Genomic DNA, 23,935 nt, shown 5'->3' with positions numbered 1-23,935 from the left:
TAAAATGTATCTTTATCTGAATTCAGTGTGCAAGCTTTAACTACAAACTTTTCTCCATTTGCCCTGTTTGGTATTCCAAGTTGCATGGTACAATTTTAGTAGAAGCCTGAAAATCATCTCTGGATTTATACAGTGGCCTGGGGACCTGAAGTTTAAAATAGTCTTCTTATGAAATCCCAAAGAGGACTTACATACTCCTTATAAATTCTGCKCTAAAGAAAATGAAACTCAGACCTCCCTCCCCTTTTAATAAACTTTTCTGCATGTATGTCTTCATTCAGGATAAGGGTCTCACRTAAAAATAAGTGAAAGACTTGCCCCCTTTCCAAGGTGTTACCTTCTCCTGAAGTCTACACTATAATAATATCATATATGTGTCTCAGGTACCTTATAGCTGTATAACAAGAGGTAACCTGTCTTTCTTCCCTCCTGCTAGACAGAAGTTTAACCATATTACTCTGCAAAAACTTTGCTAAACTCTAAAAGCTACAAGAGAATGCCAATAAGCAATTAGCTGAATGATTAATGATTATAATACCTGTAATAAAGATATTGGATCGAATTTTTAACTGCCCAGTAAAACCAATTATTCATCAGTCTGTTTAAAAGGATGCTTAGCCAATAACTGTCATATCACCAAATTCATTAAAAAAAAAAAGACCACCAAAAAGAAAAAAGAATTGGTATTTAAAAAAAAAGTCAGAAAGAAGTCAGTGTTAAACTATTTCTATGGATAAACTCTTACTCAAGTCACTTAGGAAATAAAATGTGAAGCTGTGAAGCTGCTTTGAGATTCTATTGGATCTTCCTTAAGGAAGAAGAAGTAAAGGAAACTTTAGGATTTTTTTTTTCCCTTTTTTCCCCCTTTTGGTTTGAAAAAGTATAAAGTGAGAGAATGTGAAGACATCTTCAAAACCTTGCAGCTTCCTTTATAATTTATATCCAGAATTAAAGAACTATGTCAAGACGCAGGCATACTAATGGGTCATAGTGGTATAAACAGTAGCACCTCTCACCTCTAGGCAAGAGACTCAGAGCTGATGAGGAGACACTTGGATAAATTGAGGTTTCTTTCTTAATGCTGAAGGTATCACTTCCTTCAGGCTGGCTTTTAGGCTTTGAAGGCTTCCTTCATAGCTGAATCTAAGAATTTCTTACGTATCTACAATCCTGTAGCTAAAAGGCTGWCACTAAGGATAGCAATAATGACAGATAATTATTGAGAGACCTCATCCATTCCGTCAACAATCATATGAAGTTCAATTAAGTTCACTGATAGTTGGGAAAAGAGGAGGGAAGCAAGGGGATGGACTTATAACAATCCTGAATTCACAGAATTTTTGTAAAAAGAGAATCTTAGCCTCCTTGGTAAATAAGACATATTGTATGAGATTAAACTGATACTAAAAAAAAAAGTTAAAAATATATCAAACTGGAAAATCTCCATCAGACTAAATCAATACTTTACCAGAAATTAGATACATATAGAGTTTCAAGGAGAGAAGATGCACARGATTTCCCTGTTTACTCTTTTTCAGCCTAATCTTTGAATGGAGGATACACTAATATAGCAGAAGATGAAGAATTAAAGCAATAGGGAAAGGCAAAGATGCTGCAAGATGCACTTGATTCATGTGGGAGCACAAGTTCAAGTCTGTGGACAATTAAGTATTTATATCCTGTATCTTTTATTTTGTGACTGAACAACATAGAAACTTCAAAACCAAAGAGCAGCACTCTGCTCATGCAAGCRGAGAAGATTAATACTCTATCTCAATACAAAGAGAGAAAACAAGGAAACCTAACCAAGCTCTAAAGAAAGGGAGTTATTAGACAAGATGTTCCTGTCGTAGTTGGACAAGAAATCTCTCGACTCAAAAGCAAGCAGCGTGGGCACATCTGCAGCATGAGTGTGCTCATGGACTGCTGCTCAAAAAACCCCACCTTCCTTGCTGGCAGAAAATAAAACATTACCATGTGATAAACATTTCAACAGAAACATCAGTTTACATATTCCTAACTGTACAGATTGCAGAGCAATGCAGTTCTGCAAATAAATCAGATGCATAATGAGGTTAACTCTAGTTATTTTAAATCAATACATTTATTTGAGTTATCGTGAGGATGGTGTGAAATGCTGCCATTTCTGAGAGAACCCAAGTCTACAAACAGAAAAGAGATTTGACAAGAAGACAGTTTAGCTGATGTTATAGAGTCACTACACACAGTGGGTGTTGCAGTTTTATTACATCTTCAAGGTCCTACAGGCAACTGAAAGATTCATATCAGTGTACTACCTTTTGACTAGGAAAAAAACCTTCTCCATTTGCAGAAGGAGTAGAAGAAAAAGAGGTTTCCCCAAAGATTATACTCCTGGTAATCCAGGTAATCCTGCATTTAGTCTTCATGTTGTACCTCAATAATCACACACACACACACACACAGAGAAAAAAGTTTCAATAGCAATACCTGGTTAAAAAAAAAAAAAAAAAAAAAAAAAGAAAGAAAAAATAGAAGGTTTGAAGGATGGAAGGTTGAAGGCTGTGGCTATTCCCACCTACAGTGATTGTCCCCGTCTATCTTATCTSCTCCCCTGGTAGCATGAGCCTTGACTCTACAGGGCTCACCCACAACACTGCACCTCTTCCACTTTCCACTTCTCCTCCTTTCYCTAGCAGAAATATTGTCATTTTCACAGTCACAATTATAKTAGAATTTAAATGTTTAATAATTATAATGAGCTGAATATCTAGRAAATCAGTATTCCTGAGTAATAAGAACTAAGTTATAAATGAAGAAAAATAATCCTTTTATTTTTTTAATGGAATACAGCTATAAAGCCACTGTTGTCAAACAGTACATGGAATTTTAGCTTTTCATTTCCCATCACAATATTGAAGTATCTTCTCTTCTCTGTCTGTTCTCTGTCAGTATACTAGAATAACTAGATTCTCAGTGAAATTCATGAAGAAAATTCAGAAATTGGAAATGTGCAAAATTTCACAAAATCTCTAACACTAACTCTACAGAGTGACAGCACTTTTTTGTTGTTGTTGTTGTTGCAGGATGCATTAGTAATTTAAGATAGTGGAAATCACACAATTAAAATATTGAGGACATAATTCTGATTTACCTCTCATACTTCCACCATGTGTCTTTTAAAATTTTGCTTCCAGTAAGTCTTTTTCAGTAGCAACCATATTTTGGAATGGAATTGAAAAATAATGTATTTATTACATACTTCAATCAAGCTTTCAACTATTAAAACACATATTATCTTCTCCTGCTCACCTGGGTTAGATGAGACTGAAAATGAACATATCAAAGCAACAATACTTATTAAGTAGAAACTCTAGTTTTTGTGCTATCTTTACCTACTTTTCAATTCACTCTAAAGCATTCAAAGCACACAGCCTTTGAAGTAGCCTATGCTTTCTGCTTTTCTTTTGCAAAGTACAGCATATGTCAGTTTCAGACAAAATACTAAAAATGACTATATATTTTATTAAAAGCCTATTTTTTCCATCTCTCTCTTTTTAACAAAAGTCTAATTTAGTTGTTGTTCCCTTAGGTACAAAGTACACAGTTCATAATTCATTTGATATAAAATGTCAGTTTAGATTTTTCCACTTCTTTGATAAATGAGAAAAAACATGTACATTTCAATTTTCTTCTACCAGGTTTTACTAGCAGAAGTCCCCCTCCCATTGTGCTGCTCAAAGACCTTTCTGTTAAATTAAACATCAAGATTCAGAAACTGCAGGGAATGGTATTTCCAAGATATACAGTACAAATATATGAGACTGGGAAAAAAGGTAATGATTTTTCCTACCAGTAAAGCGATCTCTCCCAAAGAGCATCTTTGATCCTTGAATTAGTTCTCAGTTATAATTTAATATATCAGAACTGTCAGCAGCTTCCCTTACATTTAGACATAAAATGATATAGTCAGTGCCACAAAGAGCAAAATATGACATTCAGGGGCTTGCTCTCCCAACATGTGCTTGTGCCTCTAATGCCCATCAATATTAATGGGGAAAATGTGTGTACATCAAAGATGGCAGAGAATCTAATTGTATCTGTCATCATTAACTGTATAGAGAGTTTTTCCGATATAACTAGATCTTACCAATGATCAATGCTGAGTAGATCATCCCCCTCTACTCAGCCCTGGTRAGGCCACATCTGGAGTACTGCGTCCAGTTCTGGGCTCCCCAGTRCAAGAGGGATGTGGAGCTGCTGGAGAGAGTCCAGCGCAGGGCTACCAGGATGATCAGGGGCCTGGAACATCTGCCCTATGAGCAAAGGCTGAGRGAGCTGGGYCTGTTCAGCCTGGAGAAGAGRAGGCTGAGGGGGGWCCTGATCAGCGTGTATAAATACCTCAAGGGAGGCAGTGAGGAGGAGGGGGGCRGCCTCTTTTCAGTGGTGGRCAGGGATAGGACTAGAGGAAATGGCTTCAAACTGAAGCATCGGAAGTTCCACAGGAACTTAAGGAAGCATTTCTTCACTGTGAGGGTGACAAAGCACTGGAACAGGCTGCCCAGAGAGRTTGTGGAGTCTCCTTCTTTGGAGATCTTTAAAACCCGCTTGGATGCAGCCCTGTGCCACGTGCTCTRGGTGACCCTGCGTGAGCAGGGGGGTTGGACTTGATGACCTCTGAGGTCCCTTCCAACCTTCGGCATTCTATGAGTCTATGATTCTATGATTCTATGCACAAAACTCCCAAGAAGAAGATTGGCACAATGCAAAGAGCAAGATCAGGCATTTAGTTCTGGAAACRAAGCTATTATAATTAGGAAATTCACACACACACACACAAAAATTACTGACTGAATATTATTCTCTTACACAACACATGAGGTCGAGCCCTATAAATCCAAACTACCACACTTATAGAGTAAACAAGAATCCTTATCACTTCTGAAAATTGCCAACCGCAATGCTACGGTTGTCACTTCACATTACAGTCTTGTACGACAGCTGTGGTATCAATAAATCAGCTGTATTAAAAAACAGCAATAGGATCACATTAAGGTACTCACGTTTACACCACGTAACAACTTTGGGCCATGAATGGCCAGACCTCAGGACCTGTCGCCTTCGCTGCCCACACATACACACCTCACTGCAGACCACAGATTCGTCTCACCCCCAGATTACAACAGTAGCATCTCTGTCTTCTTTCCAGTATAACAGGCATTTCTTTTCTGCAGGGCTGCATCAGGATGGATCCAATACTCTCCCCTTATCGACAAAGTGGGTCACTCCATCATAGAAGGCTATCAGGGTGTTAAGATGACTATCAGGTTGTGCTAAAGAACACATCCACTGAAATCAGTGGAAGGTTGTTAAAATAAGAATGAAAATTCAGAACAGCTTGGTTCATACTAAAGTTACCAGGAACCTGCTGCTGAAGTTTTTGGACAATATTTTAAGAACAATCACAATATTTTAAGAACAATCATCTGAAATAGGATTCGCAGTATGAAAAGCATTCAGAACTTCTGTGGAAGAAAAAGTAAAAAAATCTCCTCACTCAATTTCTCTTCTTTCTACATTCTCTATAGGAACTGTTTAGACAATCTAAAATTAGCCAAATAGCTCAAATTCACTCACTTTCTATTTACATCAAACTCCAAGTTCAGTTCTGGTGGCATCTTTCATAGAGAGATAATTCCATTTTAAGCTGGGAGACAAGAAGCAAAACTGCAATACTTTGATATGTATATTGCACTTGCTAGTGCCAGGACAAAAATAAAGCCTCTTTATTTTGCAAATGTCTTTCAATTTCAGAAGCCTAGTAAGAAGTTCATTTAGTTAACAGTTGTAAAAAACCTTAAAATTAAATACCTCGTTATTTAAATAGTAAGAATTAATCTAACTGGACATATCCCACCATAACATGAAATACATGAATTCCCCAAAATTCTTATATTATCAGTCTGGAATTCATCTTTCTAAAAAGGTAATATTTCTTTGTTGRAAGTATATAAATAGGAGCTGCATACATATGCAAACACAAATCCTGTATGTATGCAAATGTGCACACTATTATATGTATTTGTGTGTGTGCGCATTTGTGTGCAGATAAAACAACAGAAGKTTAGAAATAAAGGCACAGTGTGGAAAAATCAAAATCAACATCAAAAATCAAAAACGCTAAACACTAGTGTAGTGTTTATGGTAAGAAAAGGGTAACATACGGCAGCACTGCGCTATAATGATTCAAGAGCAAAGGTAGCAACTCTAATAATGACCCATTCCCAGACATTTTTYKTTTTTCTCCTTTCCTTTCTTTTTTCGTAGAGTAGCTTATTTCCCTTTAGCCTGCTAGCCCAAGATCATGGCATAGACTTTCCAGAAAAAAAAAGCAAAATARTATTAAGTAGGGAAAAGTCAAATTTCTACAGAAAAAAAAAAMCCCAACTCCAGAGCAAATAGATAAGTTTATGGAGGAAAAATATATTAATATTGCAGCATATTTTACAAATTTAGATATGAAGTTTAAGCTGTTTTGATTCCTTTTCAAATCTATTTCCAAACTACACAAATAGCTCCCATTTTTGACCTGAAAGGAAAATAGCAAAAGCACTTTTGCACTTGTGGTATTTAAAAAAGAGCAATTCCATATTTGTCTCTAGCTAGAGAGAGGAAAGGAAGAAGTTTGATGCCCTCCACACTTTGCCCTCAGGAAGATCTTAAGAGGGAGCCTAATTTTTTTTTTTTCTCTCTCAAGCTTTTTCTGTTTTGTTTTGTTTTGAATATGTAACAGACGTGAGAATATGTAAGTGTCTCAGGCTGGCAGAACTTTGCTGGAGGCTTGCAAAGTCCACTGCAAACAGAAGAACTTCAAAGCTTCTTCAGCTGCACAAAGTAGCGCAAAAAAAAAAAAAAAAAAAGGCACTTTACTCAAGTGTTTTATGATCAGTAGACAAACCTACATAATCAAGATGCTTCTAGTACAGAAAATATAGAAAGGTAATGACAAGAAAAAAAGGCAGGTATTGGCACTTCCTGACAGCTTATCAAAGCGCCTTTTTTTCTGGAAAATTTAAGAGGAGGAATTGTCAAAAATAAATATAATAAGGTGAGCTTTTTAGAAAAGTGGTGAAAATGATCCTAGCAAAGTAACATAAAAATTCATTCCATTCCTAAAGCTTACATACATATGGAAAGCGGTTTATCAGACTAATTAATAGTATTTTTTTCCACATTTCTTTAGCATATCTTTATAAAGAATTTGAATATCCTTTTCTTGGAAAAATCTCTAAACAGGAGCAGCATGGGTAATTTAGCATTAAGAATTTTAAGTGAAGTACTAAGCACTAAGTCTAGTTGAGACTTCTACAGAATGAAAGAAAAACCATGAATAAACTTAAGATTAGAAAAAAATGCATGCATCATCAAATTTGTGTCCTTTTTAAGGTACAACTGAAATGGGTCTGAAAGAGGTTTACGGCATGGTGGGTATTCATTTAAAAAAATGATCCACTGCTAAATCCCACAACAGCTGTTTTTCCTACTTTTATATATTCTTCTGTTTTCCAAAAGTATGATTTTTTTTTGCCCAGTATGAAATCCATGCTGAAATCCACACAGTTTTCTTCTAAGAGATCTTAAGTACTGCTTAGGACTCATGATAAGACTAAGGTTTTGGAAAGACCTAGAGTGGGACCCCCACATCGAGGTTAATTGCCTGATTACAGATGATCAGGCAGCTATTTCTAGCTCCTGCTCTGCGCTGCTTCCTCTGGCACTTCCCAAACAAGTTGAAACACTGATATCCTTCTAGGCAACTAAAGCTGCAATTTCAATCACCTCCTCACCTTAGGYGCTTCACGCAATTCCAGAAGACACAAAGCAATGTAAGAAATAAGAAAAGAAAAATAAATAAATTAAATTAAAAAAAAAAAAGGAGGTGGAATCATGGAATCAGAGGTAAAAAATAAAAGACACAGTTACAGTATCTTTGCTACTTTGCCTTGTATTACATTCCAGCCATCTCCAGTTTTCTGAATAGAGATTTACAATAAGGTACAATTTAAAGCAACCTGGAGATGGTCCTTTATAATATGTGGAATTAGCCACACTTTMCAGTTTAAAAAGGTGATTAAGTGGGCATCTCTGTGCCTCCCACTGCTGGAAGCTGAGGATCCAACTTTTCAGAAGTGAGATCGACTTCTCCTCTCTCCTCTTCCCAGTAAAATGCAAAAACCAACCATCCCAGAACAAGAATAGGCACAGTATGAGCTCACTGAAAGATGTGCTGAACAGAGCGGGAGAGGGGAATAGAAGAAGAAAGTAGAACTAATGAAAATGACAATCAGCTCAATACTGCAGAGGTTAGAGAAGAATTATTATTTCATTAGAACAACTCCCAGTTGGATTTTTGCAACCCTACCCTCATATCCCCATGAAATCATCTTTCTGGACAAGAGGAACTGGAATGGACTRTTCACACAGCTTGCCACTGACACCCCTTAATTAGCTATGTCATTGATGAAAGATGTAGGACAGATCTTTTCCCCTCCCTACTCTGTCTTGCTCTTCTCTCCTCAAACTATCTCTGGATAGTCACTGATATGGTCAGAATTTTTATTCAAACCTCTTTCTGTTAGCACATGTGCACACATACACACAAAAGATGTTTGCAACAATTTTAAATGTTTTCCTGTTTGCCATCAAAACTGGAGATTTTAGTATACAGAGACATTATGCATGCTTCAGAATAATGATCTTTTTAAAATAACTAAATATAATTTAATGAATACAACAGAATGATGCCAGATGCATCTATTYCTTTTCAACTTTTTCCATTTTTCATTTCTGATTTTATTATTCTACCTTTAAAAGAAGCATTAGAAGAGAATGAAAGAAAAAAATGAAAAAGAAATAGAAGACACAAGGGAAAAATCCTGAATATTATCCTATGTCAATGAGGGGTGGCAGGGATGGAGGGAAAGAAAGCAAAGAAGAGAAATAAGAAAAGCATCAAACGTCTAAGGAATACAATATAGGAAATACAGAAAATTCTCTCTCAAGAAGTTTTATGATCTGACACTTTATCTGTTCAAATTTAATTCTCAGCATCACGGAAAAACAAACCTATCTCACAGGAAAAATCCCAGCATATTCATGTCTGCTTTTTATTCCTAAATAATTCTGGCCTAACAACATCGGTTTGCTCAGTTTACTGAATATTCACTCATCCAAGTCATCCTGTTGGCTCCAGTGGTCAACTTTCATGAGCAAATGTTTCCAGATGTGACTATAAGTTGYACGATGTGGTTCTTATTTGTTTGCATAATTAGATCAATGATGCCATGATGCGGTTCAATATCCAGTCTCAAAGGCCTTGCTACCTAAACTAACAGTGGCTGAAATCCTTTTGCTGCAGAGTGCCAGGCTCTACAGACGGTGAACAAACATCGATGGCCATAAATATGTAGGCTCACTTTTTGCTCCGGCGAAGTAGCCCAAGCTTGCAGGCAGAAGCATGCAGCAAGCAGTATACAAACAACAAGGGACCCCGAAGGGTACGTGTTTATGAGTTCAAGGCAACATTTGACCTCTTTCGAGGCATGCCTATGTTGTGCAAGTTGCAGACAAAATATGTAAACCAGCAACACATCCATGTCAATGATGGCAAAGATTAAAGAGACGCTTCACTACCTAGGTAGGGCTTTGGTGTTGTTTTAGGTTTTTCCTTTTCTCAAGGAGCATTTTTGCTTTTACATATTATATAGGGAACAGGAACATATGTCAAGTTTTGAGGCTCTTTTCTACAGATAAAGCAGCACCAGATTTATAGTTCACAATCTCCAACCCAGGTAACCGCAGGAAGACAATCCACAGGTGACATCAAGATGCTATCTGCTACCTTTATTCTCTCCATGAGGCACAGAACTATGACCCGCAACAACCTCTTGTCATTTGTTATCTGGCACTCCAGACCTTTTCTTTGTTTTCTTTCTCTTGCTTGATGATGACTCAGTCTCCACCCTTCAGCTTCTCACCTGTCTCTTTCCCTATCTCTTTTCACCTATTTCTCAATACAGTCTCTTTTTCCTTTCTGCCTAAATTCCTCTTTGCTGTTTCTCCTGCATACTTCCTTGCCTGACTCAATCCATTTCACCTTCATAAATGCCCAAAACCAAATACTACGCACTTATTTTTAAACAGACATTTTCAAATTAAAAAAGACAAACACATTCAGCCACACAGCATAAAACATACACAGTACATACCTGCCACCAAATTATCACTTTGGACATCTGTTTTAAATGTTTTATATGCATTCTGGTAGCACAATGTGCATATTTGATAAGTCAGAAATAAAGAAATAAAAAAATTTCTCTTAAAAAAATTCATTTTAGATGTAACAAATCAAGCAATGGAACATTCTACGGCGCATCTCATTCCCTTCTATGTTGGGATTTTGAAGTAAGAGCTAGAGAGCTGGTGGATTTACCAGGGACATGATCTCTTATCARTAGTTAGTGCTATTTTCACCTCTGTTAACATTACTTACTACACTGCACCACAAACACACGGAATCCTCTGCATGCTACTGTGTCAGTAATAACAATAAGAAAAATGTATAAACTACGTGCTCTGCACAGAAGCTTTTCTCCCAGATTTTTGCAGTTTTATGTTCTCTGTATCATTCCAATTCATTTACTTAATTGCATTAATTCTAAAACAATTTTCTTTTGAGACCTTTTACTGGCTGGCATCCTCAAGTTAATGGGAAATCTCTGCTAGTATATTATTTTTTACTACTACTGCTGAAAGAAGTTTAGGACAAGATAAATAGAACAAATTTATTCACTTTGGAAAAAAATATAAAACTCAAAAAAATCTACTTCTACCTCTGTGGTATGAAATTTGTCACTAATCATTTTAAACTATGCCCTTTTATGCTTCTTCCATCTCTTTTAGCTTTCTATGCAGTTCTTTGATGTAACAAAGACAGTTTCAGACAAGATTTCTGTTCATCTGGAAAAAAAAAAAGCTTTAAGTCTTGAGGCAAAAAGCAGTGTATTTAAAATTTATACACTCTATAATGCCTTTGTTCTGAACTTGAACATCCTTAAAAGACTTCTCTGCTTTCTTTTGCCTCCCGACTCTGAAGATCATTTGTTCTCATGGTTTCAGCTTCTTACTATGCAACAGTGACTTTAACTGGTGGTTCCAGCATTTAAGTACATGCACAGTCATGGCTGACCCTTTCTGATCAATTGCCAATCCATACAGGTTTGACTGATAAAAGAGCCAATTACATTTAAGCAAATTAAGGGACATCACCAATGTCAACCACTTATTAAACTGAATGCTGAATTCCATGCATACAAAACACTAATGCACCAAGTCCCATTAAGAGTTGAAATCCTAACCCCATTAGTAACTCCAGACCACTACAGGGGAAGGGTCAAAGAAAGTTTCATATTTATGGATTAACATTYGGATTCAGTTTTTATTTTTTTTTAATCTTTCCCAAGAACTCTTGAACCTGAACTGCAATTTTAGTCAAGAGCTTAAATAAAATATATTCTTTATTTCTAATACTTTGTTTAAGCACTGACTTTAAGCATGGCAAATCAGTTTGATGAGAAGCTAAGATACATTCTAACTCTCAATATTCAGTGTGCTTTATAAATACTGTTAATTTATTATTTGTTATTGTTTTTAATACATTATAAATAAAAACAAAGGAAACRTATGCTAAAAGAAAATATGCAACATTATTAAAAACAGCAATTTCAATAGTAATTTCAGCAGTAATTTCAACAGTAATTTCAAAATGGAATTCTTTGTTCTCTTAYCACTTTACTTTGTTACACTATCTTGCAAACTCCATAATCTTATCCTTTAAATGGGAATGCTACATTTTTACAGTCATTGAAATAGGTAATTTTGTATATACACCAGGCCTGAAATTTTGACYAAGACAGACTCCCGTCTAAGCAACATTTTGGCCACTGAAGTCAAAAGCAAAATTCCTACTGATTTCCCTAAGATCTTAATATCATTTGATGATTTGGAAAGTATTTCCTAGAGAAAACACTCAGCATGGCCCAATGTAAAATTACCACTATACTTATAATTTAGTACTGATTGGAATTTTATGGCACTCAGAGTCATTATAATAAGCATCATAGAAAAATGAATACACATCGTCCTAGATATGCACATATGTGTGTGCATATGCATGCGCATATGTGGTGAGATACTGTGTGTGTGTGTTTCTCTCATAGCACTGCTTCATTTACTATTCATTTCACTACAGATCACAGTCCACTGGACAATAGTATGGAAGATTTCTTTAATAACTCTCACTGCTAATTTAATTCTACTTAAACACACATATTCTAGTGAATGCCACATGCTTTTCAGCATGATTTTATGTGTAAATCAGGATAATATGTCTTCAGATCATTAACTAAAAGGAAGCATGAACTAAAACCTATTTAATCAATGAGGTATTGCTTTTAAACTACCACAAGGTCATAAAAAAGATAATTTCAAAGCTATAAGTTTCCTAATTGTAATCAACAACAATCTAATGATGAAAGAAAGTATATCCTAATGGCTGTCATAAACTTGTTCACATCCTTGCCTATCTTTCAAGATCTTTTACCTTTTCATTTGGTAGAAATTTCTTTACCAAATTTTGCAGTTTCTACATGCAAAATTGAACTGTTTTACTGAGATTAAACTGGTTTACATTTACAATTATTTAATTATTTGCAATTACAAATATAATAAACTGTATTTGTTTATACTGGATACAAGTTAACAAATTTGAAATGTATGAAATTTGATGTGATTATTCTTTTCTTGCTCTGCAATTCACTAGGAAACCCATGAAAACAAAGTACATACACAAAAGCTGTTAACCTTTCATTTCAAAACCCTGCGKGAAGGGTATTTAGAGAGTACTTGATCCATTCTGTTATTTCAAATTTTTATTAAGGTAACATCCAAAGCAGATGAGAGCCTCATTCAGTCTAAATCAGCACACTGCAACTGCCTCCCTGAGTACTACACCGGTATACAGATTCTGGCTTAATATACTATTAAAAGTTAATATTACCATTATTAAAGAAATTATCTAAATATACGTATTCAGGGCACTTTGTGAGCACTTACAGCTCCTAGTCAAAGACAGATTAAAAAATGCAAGTGAACRCTTCTATGTTCTTAGATTAGATTAGCACCCCATGACAGAATCTAACGCCACTCATAAAAAAAAGTATTTAATTAATTTCTCACACACATACTGCTACCTGTTTATATTTTCTGCTTTTTAAAATGAGCAATGTGACAAATTAAAAGCTGAAATCATTTCGTTAGTAAGAACTACTAACACAAACATATTTCCTGCACTTTTAGTCCCCTGTTRCAATAATAAATAATGCTTTGTTCAACAGAGCATTTGTGTAATTGTTGCATGTGTAGAAACAGCACTTTTTCATACTTACCTCCCGGAGGCATGGCTACTGTTATAGCATCACTTATCAAGCTGCCTTGGCTGTTGGAAACATTCACCCATACTGTGTAGTTCGAAAACGGAATCAGTCCTTTAATGGGTACCCAGACATTGGATTCTTTGCTGCTGTGTAAGATCCGAGTGCCATTTACAATAGAATAATTAGCGTTAGCTGATGAGAAAAAAAAATATATATTGTTGAGGAGAATAACTGTTAGCTTTTGCATCTGCTACAATTGGCCATTCTACATGAACTAAATCGAAAAGTTGTCATAGATATCAAAAACATTAAGAAATGCCTGCATTTAAAGAATAAATACTATTCATCATTTTCTGTCAACAGCTTGTGGTACCTCTGAAACTTGTAAAAATGTAAGTGTCTAACATCCAGTTGCATAACTGACTGCTGCACATTGCCAACAGAAACCAGCTTGCAGAAATTCCTAGTGCTGTAGAACAGAGGTGCATGAGGTGCAAATTCAAATCTGATTAGTGACATTCAAAAATGAGATTTAATTCTTATCTCTGTGAATAAGTGACAAAATACTCTTTGAATGTTTTAGAAAGGCATTTGTTTTAGGAGTTTCTGAGGTATGAAAGCTAAGAACTTTCACTTAGCTTTCAAGTCACTTCATTATATACATAAGAATCACTCGTCTCCATTAAGAAATGTATGCTTTCCAGTATGGCCCTTAATCTACTCAAAAATAAAATAAGGATCTGAYGTATTCTATTTATATTTTGAAATCATCAGATGACACAACAGCAAMCTAAGTGTGCTTACAATACTTTAAAGATTTCAAATATGAGGTATAAAAATATTCCACCCTATAACAGAACAAAACTCTTCAGGATACCTAATAGATAAGACTGAATGTAAAAAATGTGTATGTTGAGGAAACAAGTATTAACTTTGTGCAGATTTCCCTCATGTATTTGAGAGCAAAGCTAAGTTCATTTAAAGATTATCCAATATTGTGAACTTATAAAGTGCTATATAAATGATTAACATTAGTACTACTATTCATCACTGAATGGAGAACTCTCACATTGAAGCTGATGGAAATTCTTCATTATAAGTAACAGTAGAACCACAGAAGTCGTAGAAACAGCAGGTACGAAAATGAGATTAAACAGAATAYGAGTTTTAAAAATATCTTAAATTAAGGCATTATCACAAACAACAGACTGAATAAKAGCGGACCGAGTCCGCTGCAAAATCTAAAATGGTTAAAGAAACCCMAAAATTTTATCTCACATTCTCCTTATGCATCTTGGTGGATAAATCCTCATGTRCGACTTGGGAGGAGATACCAACCAAGTACCTTGCTCTCACTGTCTGTCACACTTGCTGTATGTATGACCACACTGTTTGCGACTTAGTACTTGCATCAACCACCTGACAATATCTGTCATGCGCATCTATTGTTTGTTAACAACAACAAAGCCAACAGAAACAGTCAAGTGACGTATACATTCTTAAGGTCCAAGCGATGTGAAAAATGCTATTGTTGGTGGATCAAGGAACACAAGATAGGTTTAAACCTGAAGCATAAAGTGGGTTACCAACAGTAATTTATTTGCCCAATTCATGAGAAAATTCAACTTATTACACCCACAGTGCAGTTTTAACATGTTAATACTTTTTATTCTCATCTACCTCACTTCAAAACCAAAACATGCATTTCTTCTGCCCATGTTWTTATTTCTCTATTAACCTTTCCTCCAATGGCTAGCTAGACTATATTTTAAAAAATACAGTTTGGAGAAAAAGAATTCTAGAATAACACTCTATTCAAAGTTGCCTGAATAACAACATTAATATACAGCAATTATACAATTAGTTGTAACATTAAATTCTAGTTATAGCAGAGTGATTACTCGGCAATTATAAGAAGTATATAATTACTCAATAATTAGGAGAAGTATGTAATTACATAACCATTTTATTCAGCTCAGAAATGAACCTGCAAATTCAGAATGAGTTAGACAACATGGCAGTTCAAAATTCTTCATTTCTTCTAATAAAAACATGAGGAGCACTTCCATGTTTACCAACCTAAATTTTAAACAGACAAAAGACTTTTTATCCCTGCTGCCAGCCAAGCAGCTTCTAGCTGCTGGAGAATAAAATACTAGAATACTAGAATAATTTTTAAAATTCAGGGTTTGCTCAGGCTGACTTGCAATATACAGCTTTGCTTCTTCTCACTGCTTCAACTTTGCTTTCAGTGGGCTGGAAAATGCAAACACATAGGTTCAGCCTGGCAGAAAGTGATACAGCGATAACCCTGTCATATCACCGCAAGCCATTCCTGCCTCGAGTGCCTCAGTACGGAGCCTATTTGTGAGTGTAAGTGGATGACGCCCCTCTTTCCATTTCAAGCGCATGGATGCTTCTCTCCACCCTGCTCACAGTTGCAAGTTTTGCCTACCAAAAAGAGTGCCACAACCCCTAAAGAGCAGCTGTCTCAGACCCTGGATGAAATTGTGAAGGGCACTGTTTCATTACAGACATTATTTTTGCTATAATACTTGCTCCTTCTTGTGCTTTTTTGCCTTCTYTCCTGACATGAACTGTCACTACTGCTTCAGTAAGGAAGACACCCTCAAGAAACRGGAAGAACAACACGGCTAAAAAGGCAGGGAAACAACTTCCAGGATTTCTTTATTCTGGTCTTCAAAACTTTGAGCGTCTTTACCAACAGATGAATTCAGCAGCAAGAGGCTTCAGAGTCCCTATCACCTTTAACTTCTGCAAAAACTAAATGCTTTGCAGATATCAACAGCTTCTCCATACTCCTTAATCCTTCCCATATACATAATTGGTTTTGGTCTTTTGTTGGCTTTCCTCCTACTAAAGCTCTCTATATTTCTACCAATATTTCTATGGGATTTCTTTGGCCTAAGGCTGGTATTAGAGAACAAAAGTGTACTGCTCCCAGTTTATTCCCACTTTACACCAGGTGCAAGTACCTCAGTTCTTCCTTCCTTGTTTCATGAATACTTTCTGTTCTTAGTGCATCAGCTTGCTCTACCCTGACTTATCCTGTTTTTTTAATAAAGCTTTATTCCTAACTTACAGATGTAATCAAGTCGCTTTTACAGCTCTCAGAGTCTTCCAGGCATTTTGCAATTCTGCGAAACAGCTACTGTGCTGTTCAAAAGCTCTTCAAGAACTCCATTTTTCTTTTTGCTGGCAGCAAATGGATGGTGAATAAAAGCACTAATGACCAGTAGGAAGCATGAAAGAATGATACCCTCCCTACTCACCCTCTAACTTCTTAGATGCCTTTTGAGTGTGTGTGTGTGTTCCTCTAAAATSCAAACACAGTTAGAGACCTTTAGAATCTTATTACCAAGCAAATAGTAAGCATGGCACTCTATGAACAGGAGCTATATAAAAAGTTAAAGAGACAGAAATTGAGTGCCGTAATTGTAGAGAGATTTTTAACCCACAGAGAATGAACTCAGTCAGATATATGTACAGAAGTACTTGTTTGCAAATGAAAAGCCATCTCAAAAGACCAGCTACTACTCTGTCAAGGAAATAGTTTATTCTTCCTAGTTTTGAAGAAAAATTATCCAAATGAAGAAAATACGGCAAAAGGGTATCCATATACATACTCAAGAACYATACACACTTGAAGCAAAGTCAAGTCACAAAAAAGCACCTATATATCCTATTATAAATCACAGTTTAAAACAGCCTTACACAGGACTCTAGCTGGTGAGTGCCTGTGCTTGAAGGTTCTCTGTGTTTTTGGCTGCACAGACCAAAAGGGTTTCCAAAGATGAAACGTATCCCTTATATTGAGCACTAGTGTAAATTGGTGAATAAAACTCATGTGGGCCGGTGGTGCGTAAATTACTGCTGTCCTGGGTCCATCATCCTGTGGGGTTCACTAGATTGAAATAACATAAATGGGTATCCTTTTCCATTCTTGTTATAATCATTGTCACAAGAATTTTAATGCCTCATATATTCCGTAATTTTTTTTCTCTGTGCTGTACTGCTCTGACCTTTTCAATATTCTGTAATTTGACTGGCTGGCCATTTCAAGTTCTCTCCTTTTTACAGCCTTATTAACTTGTGGGGAAGAGGTGAAACGGAGAGCCAATCAGAATACCTAATATTGCAAAGGTCACGCAGTACAGTATAGTATCAGCAGGCACCRAATACTGTATATTAGTCATTAGTGTTCTGATATCTTATTCATGTGACAAAGGTTGTAAGGAGCGCAGAAAATGGTACAACACGAAACCATTCTCATGACAGACTGAGATGGGAGAAAAAAGGAAYAAGCTAAACCAAACACATTCTTACATTTAAAAAATGTATATGTTTTTTCTCCAGAATCTGCACTATTTAAAGTTATTGTTCCCAGCTGAATCAAAATTAAAAGCTTTAAGTGGAAAGGTAATAAATTGAGGGTTGCTTTCCATTTACTAAACAGCAAAACCTCATTTTTCATATGCATGCACAGTCTTTCCAAAAYCCCTGAATATTTTTACTACTATGACTGCTTGCACTTATGCTTATTAAAGTAATATGTTTAAACATAGCCATTTTAATGCATCCGTACCACAAAAAACATCGACACCACCATAATGCTGCAGCTGACTGCAGGAACCAAGAAGATTAAGTGAGTGAAAAATATCACTGGCTGCTTGCTTGTTTTTCTTTCTATAATCATCACGAGTTGGCCATTATTACACAGATGATATTGGCTAAAATCTATACTGTATAGTGTACCATTTATAGGGTAATATAGACTGGCCTACTGCTCACTTTATCCCCAGAATTGTCTGAAAGTAAGTGATATTACAGGTTCATTACTTATAAAATGCAGGGAGGGTTCAACACAGAAGATATTTAGGCCAGAAACACTTCAGTCTTGATTATCATAAAAGCTATTACATATTTTTAAAGCTATTATTTTCTTTCAATATTATTTCTAAATAGGAGGCTTTATCCACAGAAGTACACAGTTATTTTTATGCCTACTTTATAAAGAGGTTAAGCATCTTATCTTAGATCATAGAAGAAGCTAAAATTAGAAAAGAAGAAAAACAGAACTGAAACAAAAACAACTCACTTATTCATTCTCTTGCCCAATTTCCATTTGCCTAGTCTTGATTTAGCATCAATTTCTGCCCCCACTTTGATTCCTGCTTCTGTGTCAGTAAGTTTCCTAGGGAAAATTCTCTGAACATGCACACTTCCTCTTCTATAAGCTCATTCTTTTGTCCATTAGTTTTGTCTATTCTGCAGCCTCATTAACTCTCACACAAGCTATTCCTTTCCTCCCAAATAAGACTTTTCTTCCCTCCCTCTCYCCCTTCCTTAGGTTTTCTAGTGCCATATTCAGAATCAAAAACACAACATTCCATTAGTTCTATCCCACTGACAACAGCTAAGTATCTTTCCCCAACATTTTGGTGACTATCCCTTCCTAACCACTGCCATAATGCTTTCCCAAGCATCATCCTAATTGTCATATGAGAATTATCTCATGAAGCGTTAGCTGAACTTTGATTTGACCCCTCTCCACCTTTTCAAAAGCATTTTTCTGCCCAGATAATGCACTGATGATGTTTTGACTCTGCTCCTGATTCAACAGAKGTACTTTTTCCTAAGGCTGGATTATGGTCTTGATCCAGAAAACTCAGGCCAAAACTTAAGGTCTCTCCGATAGAGAACCTGTAGTCCCACTGTTAGGAACCARGGGAAGGTGCTGACGAGGCAATAGGAAATTAAAATACCACAGTAAAAGGGAAAATCTACGAATCCAAAATATTCACCTTCTCTTGTAAATCATGTAAACTTCACATTATCCTAATTGAAATACTTCATTTCTTTTTCTTCTCCTTACAATTAGACCCTCTTTTGGCTTTAAGAGAGAAAGATAAAATTCTAAAAAAAGAAAAAAATAATCTGTTTCACCACAGGACAGGACTCTGAAAGCACAGAGACACTGATTTAGCTTCTGATTATATTGCTCAGTTTCTTTAACAACTCAGTTTCCTCCCTATAAAACAGGCAAAGGTGCCTCCTGGGACATTCCACAGAGCTGCATTTGACTATCCTGAAGTTTACAGTGTGTGTATGCTTGAAAGTGTGTGCACGCTTGAAAGACATCTGAGATACACTGCCACCCCAAATCTGCATCAGATGGGGCTCTTCCACCCTATAATTACTGATCTTGCTTGAAAATCTGTACTAAGTGACTCACTACTACTACTTCTAACTCAGGTTGGTGCCTTCTGTCTCTGTCTAGTAGGAGCACATATATGAAGATTATCACAGTATCTGGTTTTGGAATCTATTCCTATAATTCATGGATGCCAATAAGAATTTTCCATTCTCCTGGGACACTATCAGAAGGAGACTAGCTAAATACACAGAGTAGGACTGGGAGTCTCAAATCCATAATCAAATATCTAGATTGATTGTGTCACTTGCACTTGTATTGATTTCAATTGGAGCAGCTGACCCAAGGGAATAATAAAAACGTGGAATAAAACTGATTTATGAGAACAAAATAAATCCTTTTGTGAGTGGTAATGAATTGGTACTATTTAACCCTTTCAATCACAAATGGAAAACACCATTTGTTTGTTCAGAATGCTGAGTTAGCAAAAAGAAGTCATATAAAAAATGCCAATACTGTCAAATGCCATTACACTTGGTTGTAATACTCCAGAAGGAATGAAGCTCTAAACTTGATCTAGGATTTTTTATTTGACATGAGACATTCTTTCAGCTTTTCCAATCACCTTAGATAAACATCATAAATGATGCACCTGTAGATGAAATGAACCATAGAATCACYCAGGTGAGTGTTTGTTGTACTTACAGAGTATTTCTCTGTTCAAAGCAAAACTGTGTAGAATTCCAGAAATATTAACTGGACGTATCAGCCCTCAGAAGGCTTATGATATCTTGATCTTTCTGACACAACTCTAGAAAGCTAAATGGTCAGAATCTGGTGTGATGGCTATTATACAGTTCCAATAAAAACTTCATCAAGTCTTGCCAAATCCCAATTTTCATTGTACTTTCTCTAGTCTGAGAAAATAGATGGGTTTTACAGTAGTCTCTAGAGATGGTCAGATTTACTTGGGACCAAAACATATAACTAACTAGACCAAATTTCTTCATCTGGGGAAGCACAAATTATTTTGTGTACCCCATGTCCTACACTGATTTCTGTACTTGCGATTTATTAAACGTACTTAAACATYGCTAATTTGGTCCCTCAGTCTTCAAAAGAGATTGAAAACTGTAAGGAACATTCATTAACTAAAAGATTGTTTTCAAAAGAGAACCGTTCAGCCTATTCCCTTTTATTCAATCCTGTTTACCTATGCTATCTCCAGAAGAGTAAGTATTATTCCCTAGGCTATTCTGAGGAAGGAGGACTGGACTTAAAGACTTTCCTGCTATTGGCAGTCATTAGGAATTAAAGTTCATTGGATGGGATAATACAGACCTCACAGAAACAGGGCTCAGCCTTATGTACTCCATAATATCAAAGCTAATCAACTACAGGACCCAATATAAAAACAGGCCACTGTACATGTGAGAAAATATATTTATATGAATAAAGAAATGTGGGTCAGTTAAAAGCTACTATTCATAGGCTAATGCTAGAGTGTAATCAAAGACAGTCCGATGCAGAAATTAGAGACTTTCTTTTGCTTTTCACCAAGACACTAGCACTAGGAAATAGAAGACAGCAGCATATGTAATATTGAAGGAATTCAAGCCAGTAGTTGGTGTATTGTGAAGCTGTTCAAAAACTACTGAAGCTTGACTAAACTTTACCCAATAATCATGCTAAAGCATGTACAATATCATTAGTTTTCTAGCTATACAAATCAAACTTTAAATGGTCTGTTACTTCAAGCTGAAGGTCCTCTAAATCCCGCTCTAGTGAACGGCTTAAAGATAGTTATTCAACAATAGAGGATGCATCCCCGCTTTTTTCCCCCTTCAGGCATCTTTAGGACAAGTGCTTAACCTCCATTTCAGTTAAAAGTAATACCTAGCACTTACAGTCTGAAAACATATAGACATTAACTATTAATCCTGGCAATGCTGCAGAGAGGTAGATAGATACTGTTATTGTCATGTTACAACCACACAAACAGCTACAGAGGGGTTAAATGATTTGCCCAAGGTCACCAGGGCAGATGAGATGCATGCAAAAGATTTATGATTGCCCAGTAATGCCCTCAGTTCACCAGACCAACCACAGTGCAATTTCACCAGGATCTAGAAACATCAAAGGCATGCCACAGCTATAATTTTCTTTTCTTTCTCTCTCTYTTTCTCCTCCCAATCCCCCTCTAAAGCCAGACTCTTCATAGGCAACTATGAATCGCAGTATAACGCCTCAGATCCTTCAGAGGTTGTAAATAATTGTTTACTGAAATCCTATGGAAATGCAGCCTTTTGCATGGGCTGGGCATTTGTCCCAATGTGAATTAGGCTTTGAGCTGGTTCATTACCATAAAACTTCATCCCAGTATTACTGTGCAAAGGATCAGAGCGAGGCTTACACACAGGGTTTTATTAGTGGAGTCTGCAGCTGATGGCATACCTCATCTCCAAGGATGGATGGAGGGAGGCAGGGGAAAAAAGGAAAGAGGGTGAGAGGAAGAAATCAAGAATTCTCCTTAATGGCAAGCTTGGAAAAGCAGCCATGGGTGCCCATGCAAGCTTCTTTCCCTGGGGGTGGGGAGGACATCTTTTCAGTGCAGCGGTGGTGATGGTGAGGAAGACAATGCTGCTGCTGATAGCAATGGTGATGATTTTCAACCTGCTGTTCCCCTACGACTACTTTTCATTGGGACTTGCTCAAATGCCTATTGATTGGTTTCATTTTGAGMCTGTTAGTGCTGACTGTAGAATGTTATCATGGTGCAAGTGCTACACATACCTGGGATTACACTTCTGTGTACGTACACTCATGGATAAGATCTATCAAGCATTTAAATGAATAAAATCCAAATAAATCTACTTTGTTGTATACTATGTTTTGGAAGATAAAGAAAGGAGCAAAGGGATGATTTTCAGGCCAGTAGTAGCTGCTCCCATGAAAACCTATTGTGATGCCACTACTAGGGTTTGCAGGTCCAGGTCATGAGAAAGATCATTTCAGAACAGCATGAGAACTTAAAGTACTTCCAGAGTATCTGGAAAACCTTGTCTCACTGTCTGATTGAAAGGCTCCAGAGCTGCAAATAGCAGGCCCTGTGCATTAATAAAGCTAATGCACTAAGGTCTCTAAGGCATCAACATGGTAGAAGAACAGACTATAGCATATTAAAGTCTATTATATATTAAGAAGGCAACTGGTAAACTGCTGATATAATTAATGCCACATACTTTTCCAGGGAGTCACATAAGCATTCATTTTGAAAATCCTACTCCCTAAGCTCAAGGACYTCTACTGTCCTCAGTCTAACTTCTCAAAAAAAGGAATTTTCCTAGTATTGTCAAAATTAGTGTGCTTATTTAAAAAAAAAAAAAAAAATCAAGGATTACTACAGAGAATTCAGGCTTTGAGGGCTCAAGAATGTATACAGCTACCATGCTGTAGTTACTATATTACAGTTACAATATTACTGAAATGGGGGTGACCTTTTCCTATCACAACAGACACATGGAAGGAATGACACATAGGAAGGAAAAGGCATCTTTGGTAAGTAATTAAACACARGAGAAGCACAGTTTTGATATTCACCTGTTTTGAAAATAAAAATCAAAAAGCTAAAACAAACAAAAAGATTCTGTAGGACCTGCTTCTTCAGGCTCAAAAGCTGCTCAATAATATGCTAAAATATTAGCAACTGTTTCATAAAACAGTTTGTCTTGAAAATGAATGACACTTTTTTTGTTACATCTAAGCATCTAAGAACCAATAAGAATTTCCTTCTAAAAGATTTTTTTTGCAAAGATCAACTCAACATCGTCTTTTTATTTTTTTTTTGATTGTAAGATTCAGCATGCTAATCTACATATGGACATTTAAATTTTGAAGTAATTATAAAAACAAATGTGWTTTTTATGCCTCAAAAAAAGCCTCCTAAAAGAAAGCCAGAAAGGCTACACTGTGTTAATGTAGTCACATGTAGTCTTTTAGGTATCTTCCAAAGAGGTGCCACGACTTAAAAGATTTGAGGCAAGACCACTTCCAGGAAAACATGTTGCCCAGAGTATTGCAGACCTGGGACAGAGTCTTCACTCTCTGTGAAATTGTATTTGATCCCAACTTGCAGTTTGATGGGAACAAATACTTGCCTGGAAAACACACTAGCATAAATCAGAATTGTGAAACAGACTTAGCAATGCCCCTTCCTCCGTTTGAACAAGTAACTGTAAAAAAAAATTACCAGAGGAGATTATCAGAAGAGTATATAAAATATAAAACA

At 36.3% G+C, this 23,935-nt stretch overlaps 1 protein-coding gene across 1 annotated transcript in view; it reads right to left on the bottom strand.

The window, feature by feature from the left end:
• The window catches only part of USH2A (usherin), a 336,721-nt gene that overhangs the window by 129,821 nt on the left and 182,965 nt on the right, over positions 1-23,935 (bottom strand). Inside the window, exon 37 of the mRNA XM_026048437.1 lies at positions 13,485-13,664. Within this exon, the coding sequence (XP_025904222.1) occupies positions 13,485-13,664 (180 nt within the window). The remainder of the gene's footprint in view (positions 1-13,484; positions 13,665-23,935) is intronic.

The sequence above is a fragment of the Nothoprocta perdicaria genome, unplaced genomic scaffold (assembly GCF_003342845.1).
Source record: "Nothoprocta perdicaria isolate Ctin4 unplaced genomic scaffold, notPer1 scaffold_54, whole genome shotgun sequence".
NCBI lineage: Eukaryota > Metazoa > Chordata > Aves > Tinamiformes > Tinamidae > Nothoprocta > Nothoprocta perdicaria.
The sequence above is the reverse complement of the archived record's forward strand: the minus strand, read 5'-3'. Positions and strand labels throughout refer to the sequence as shown.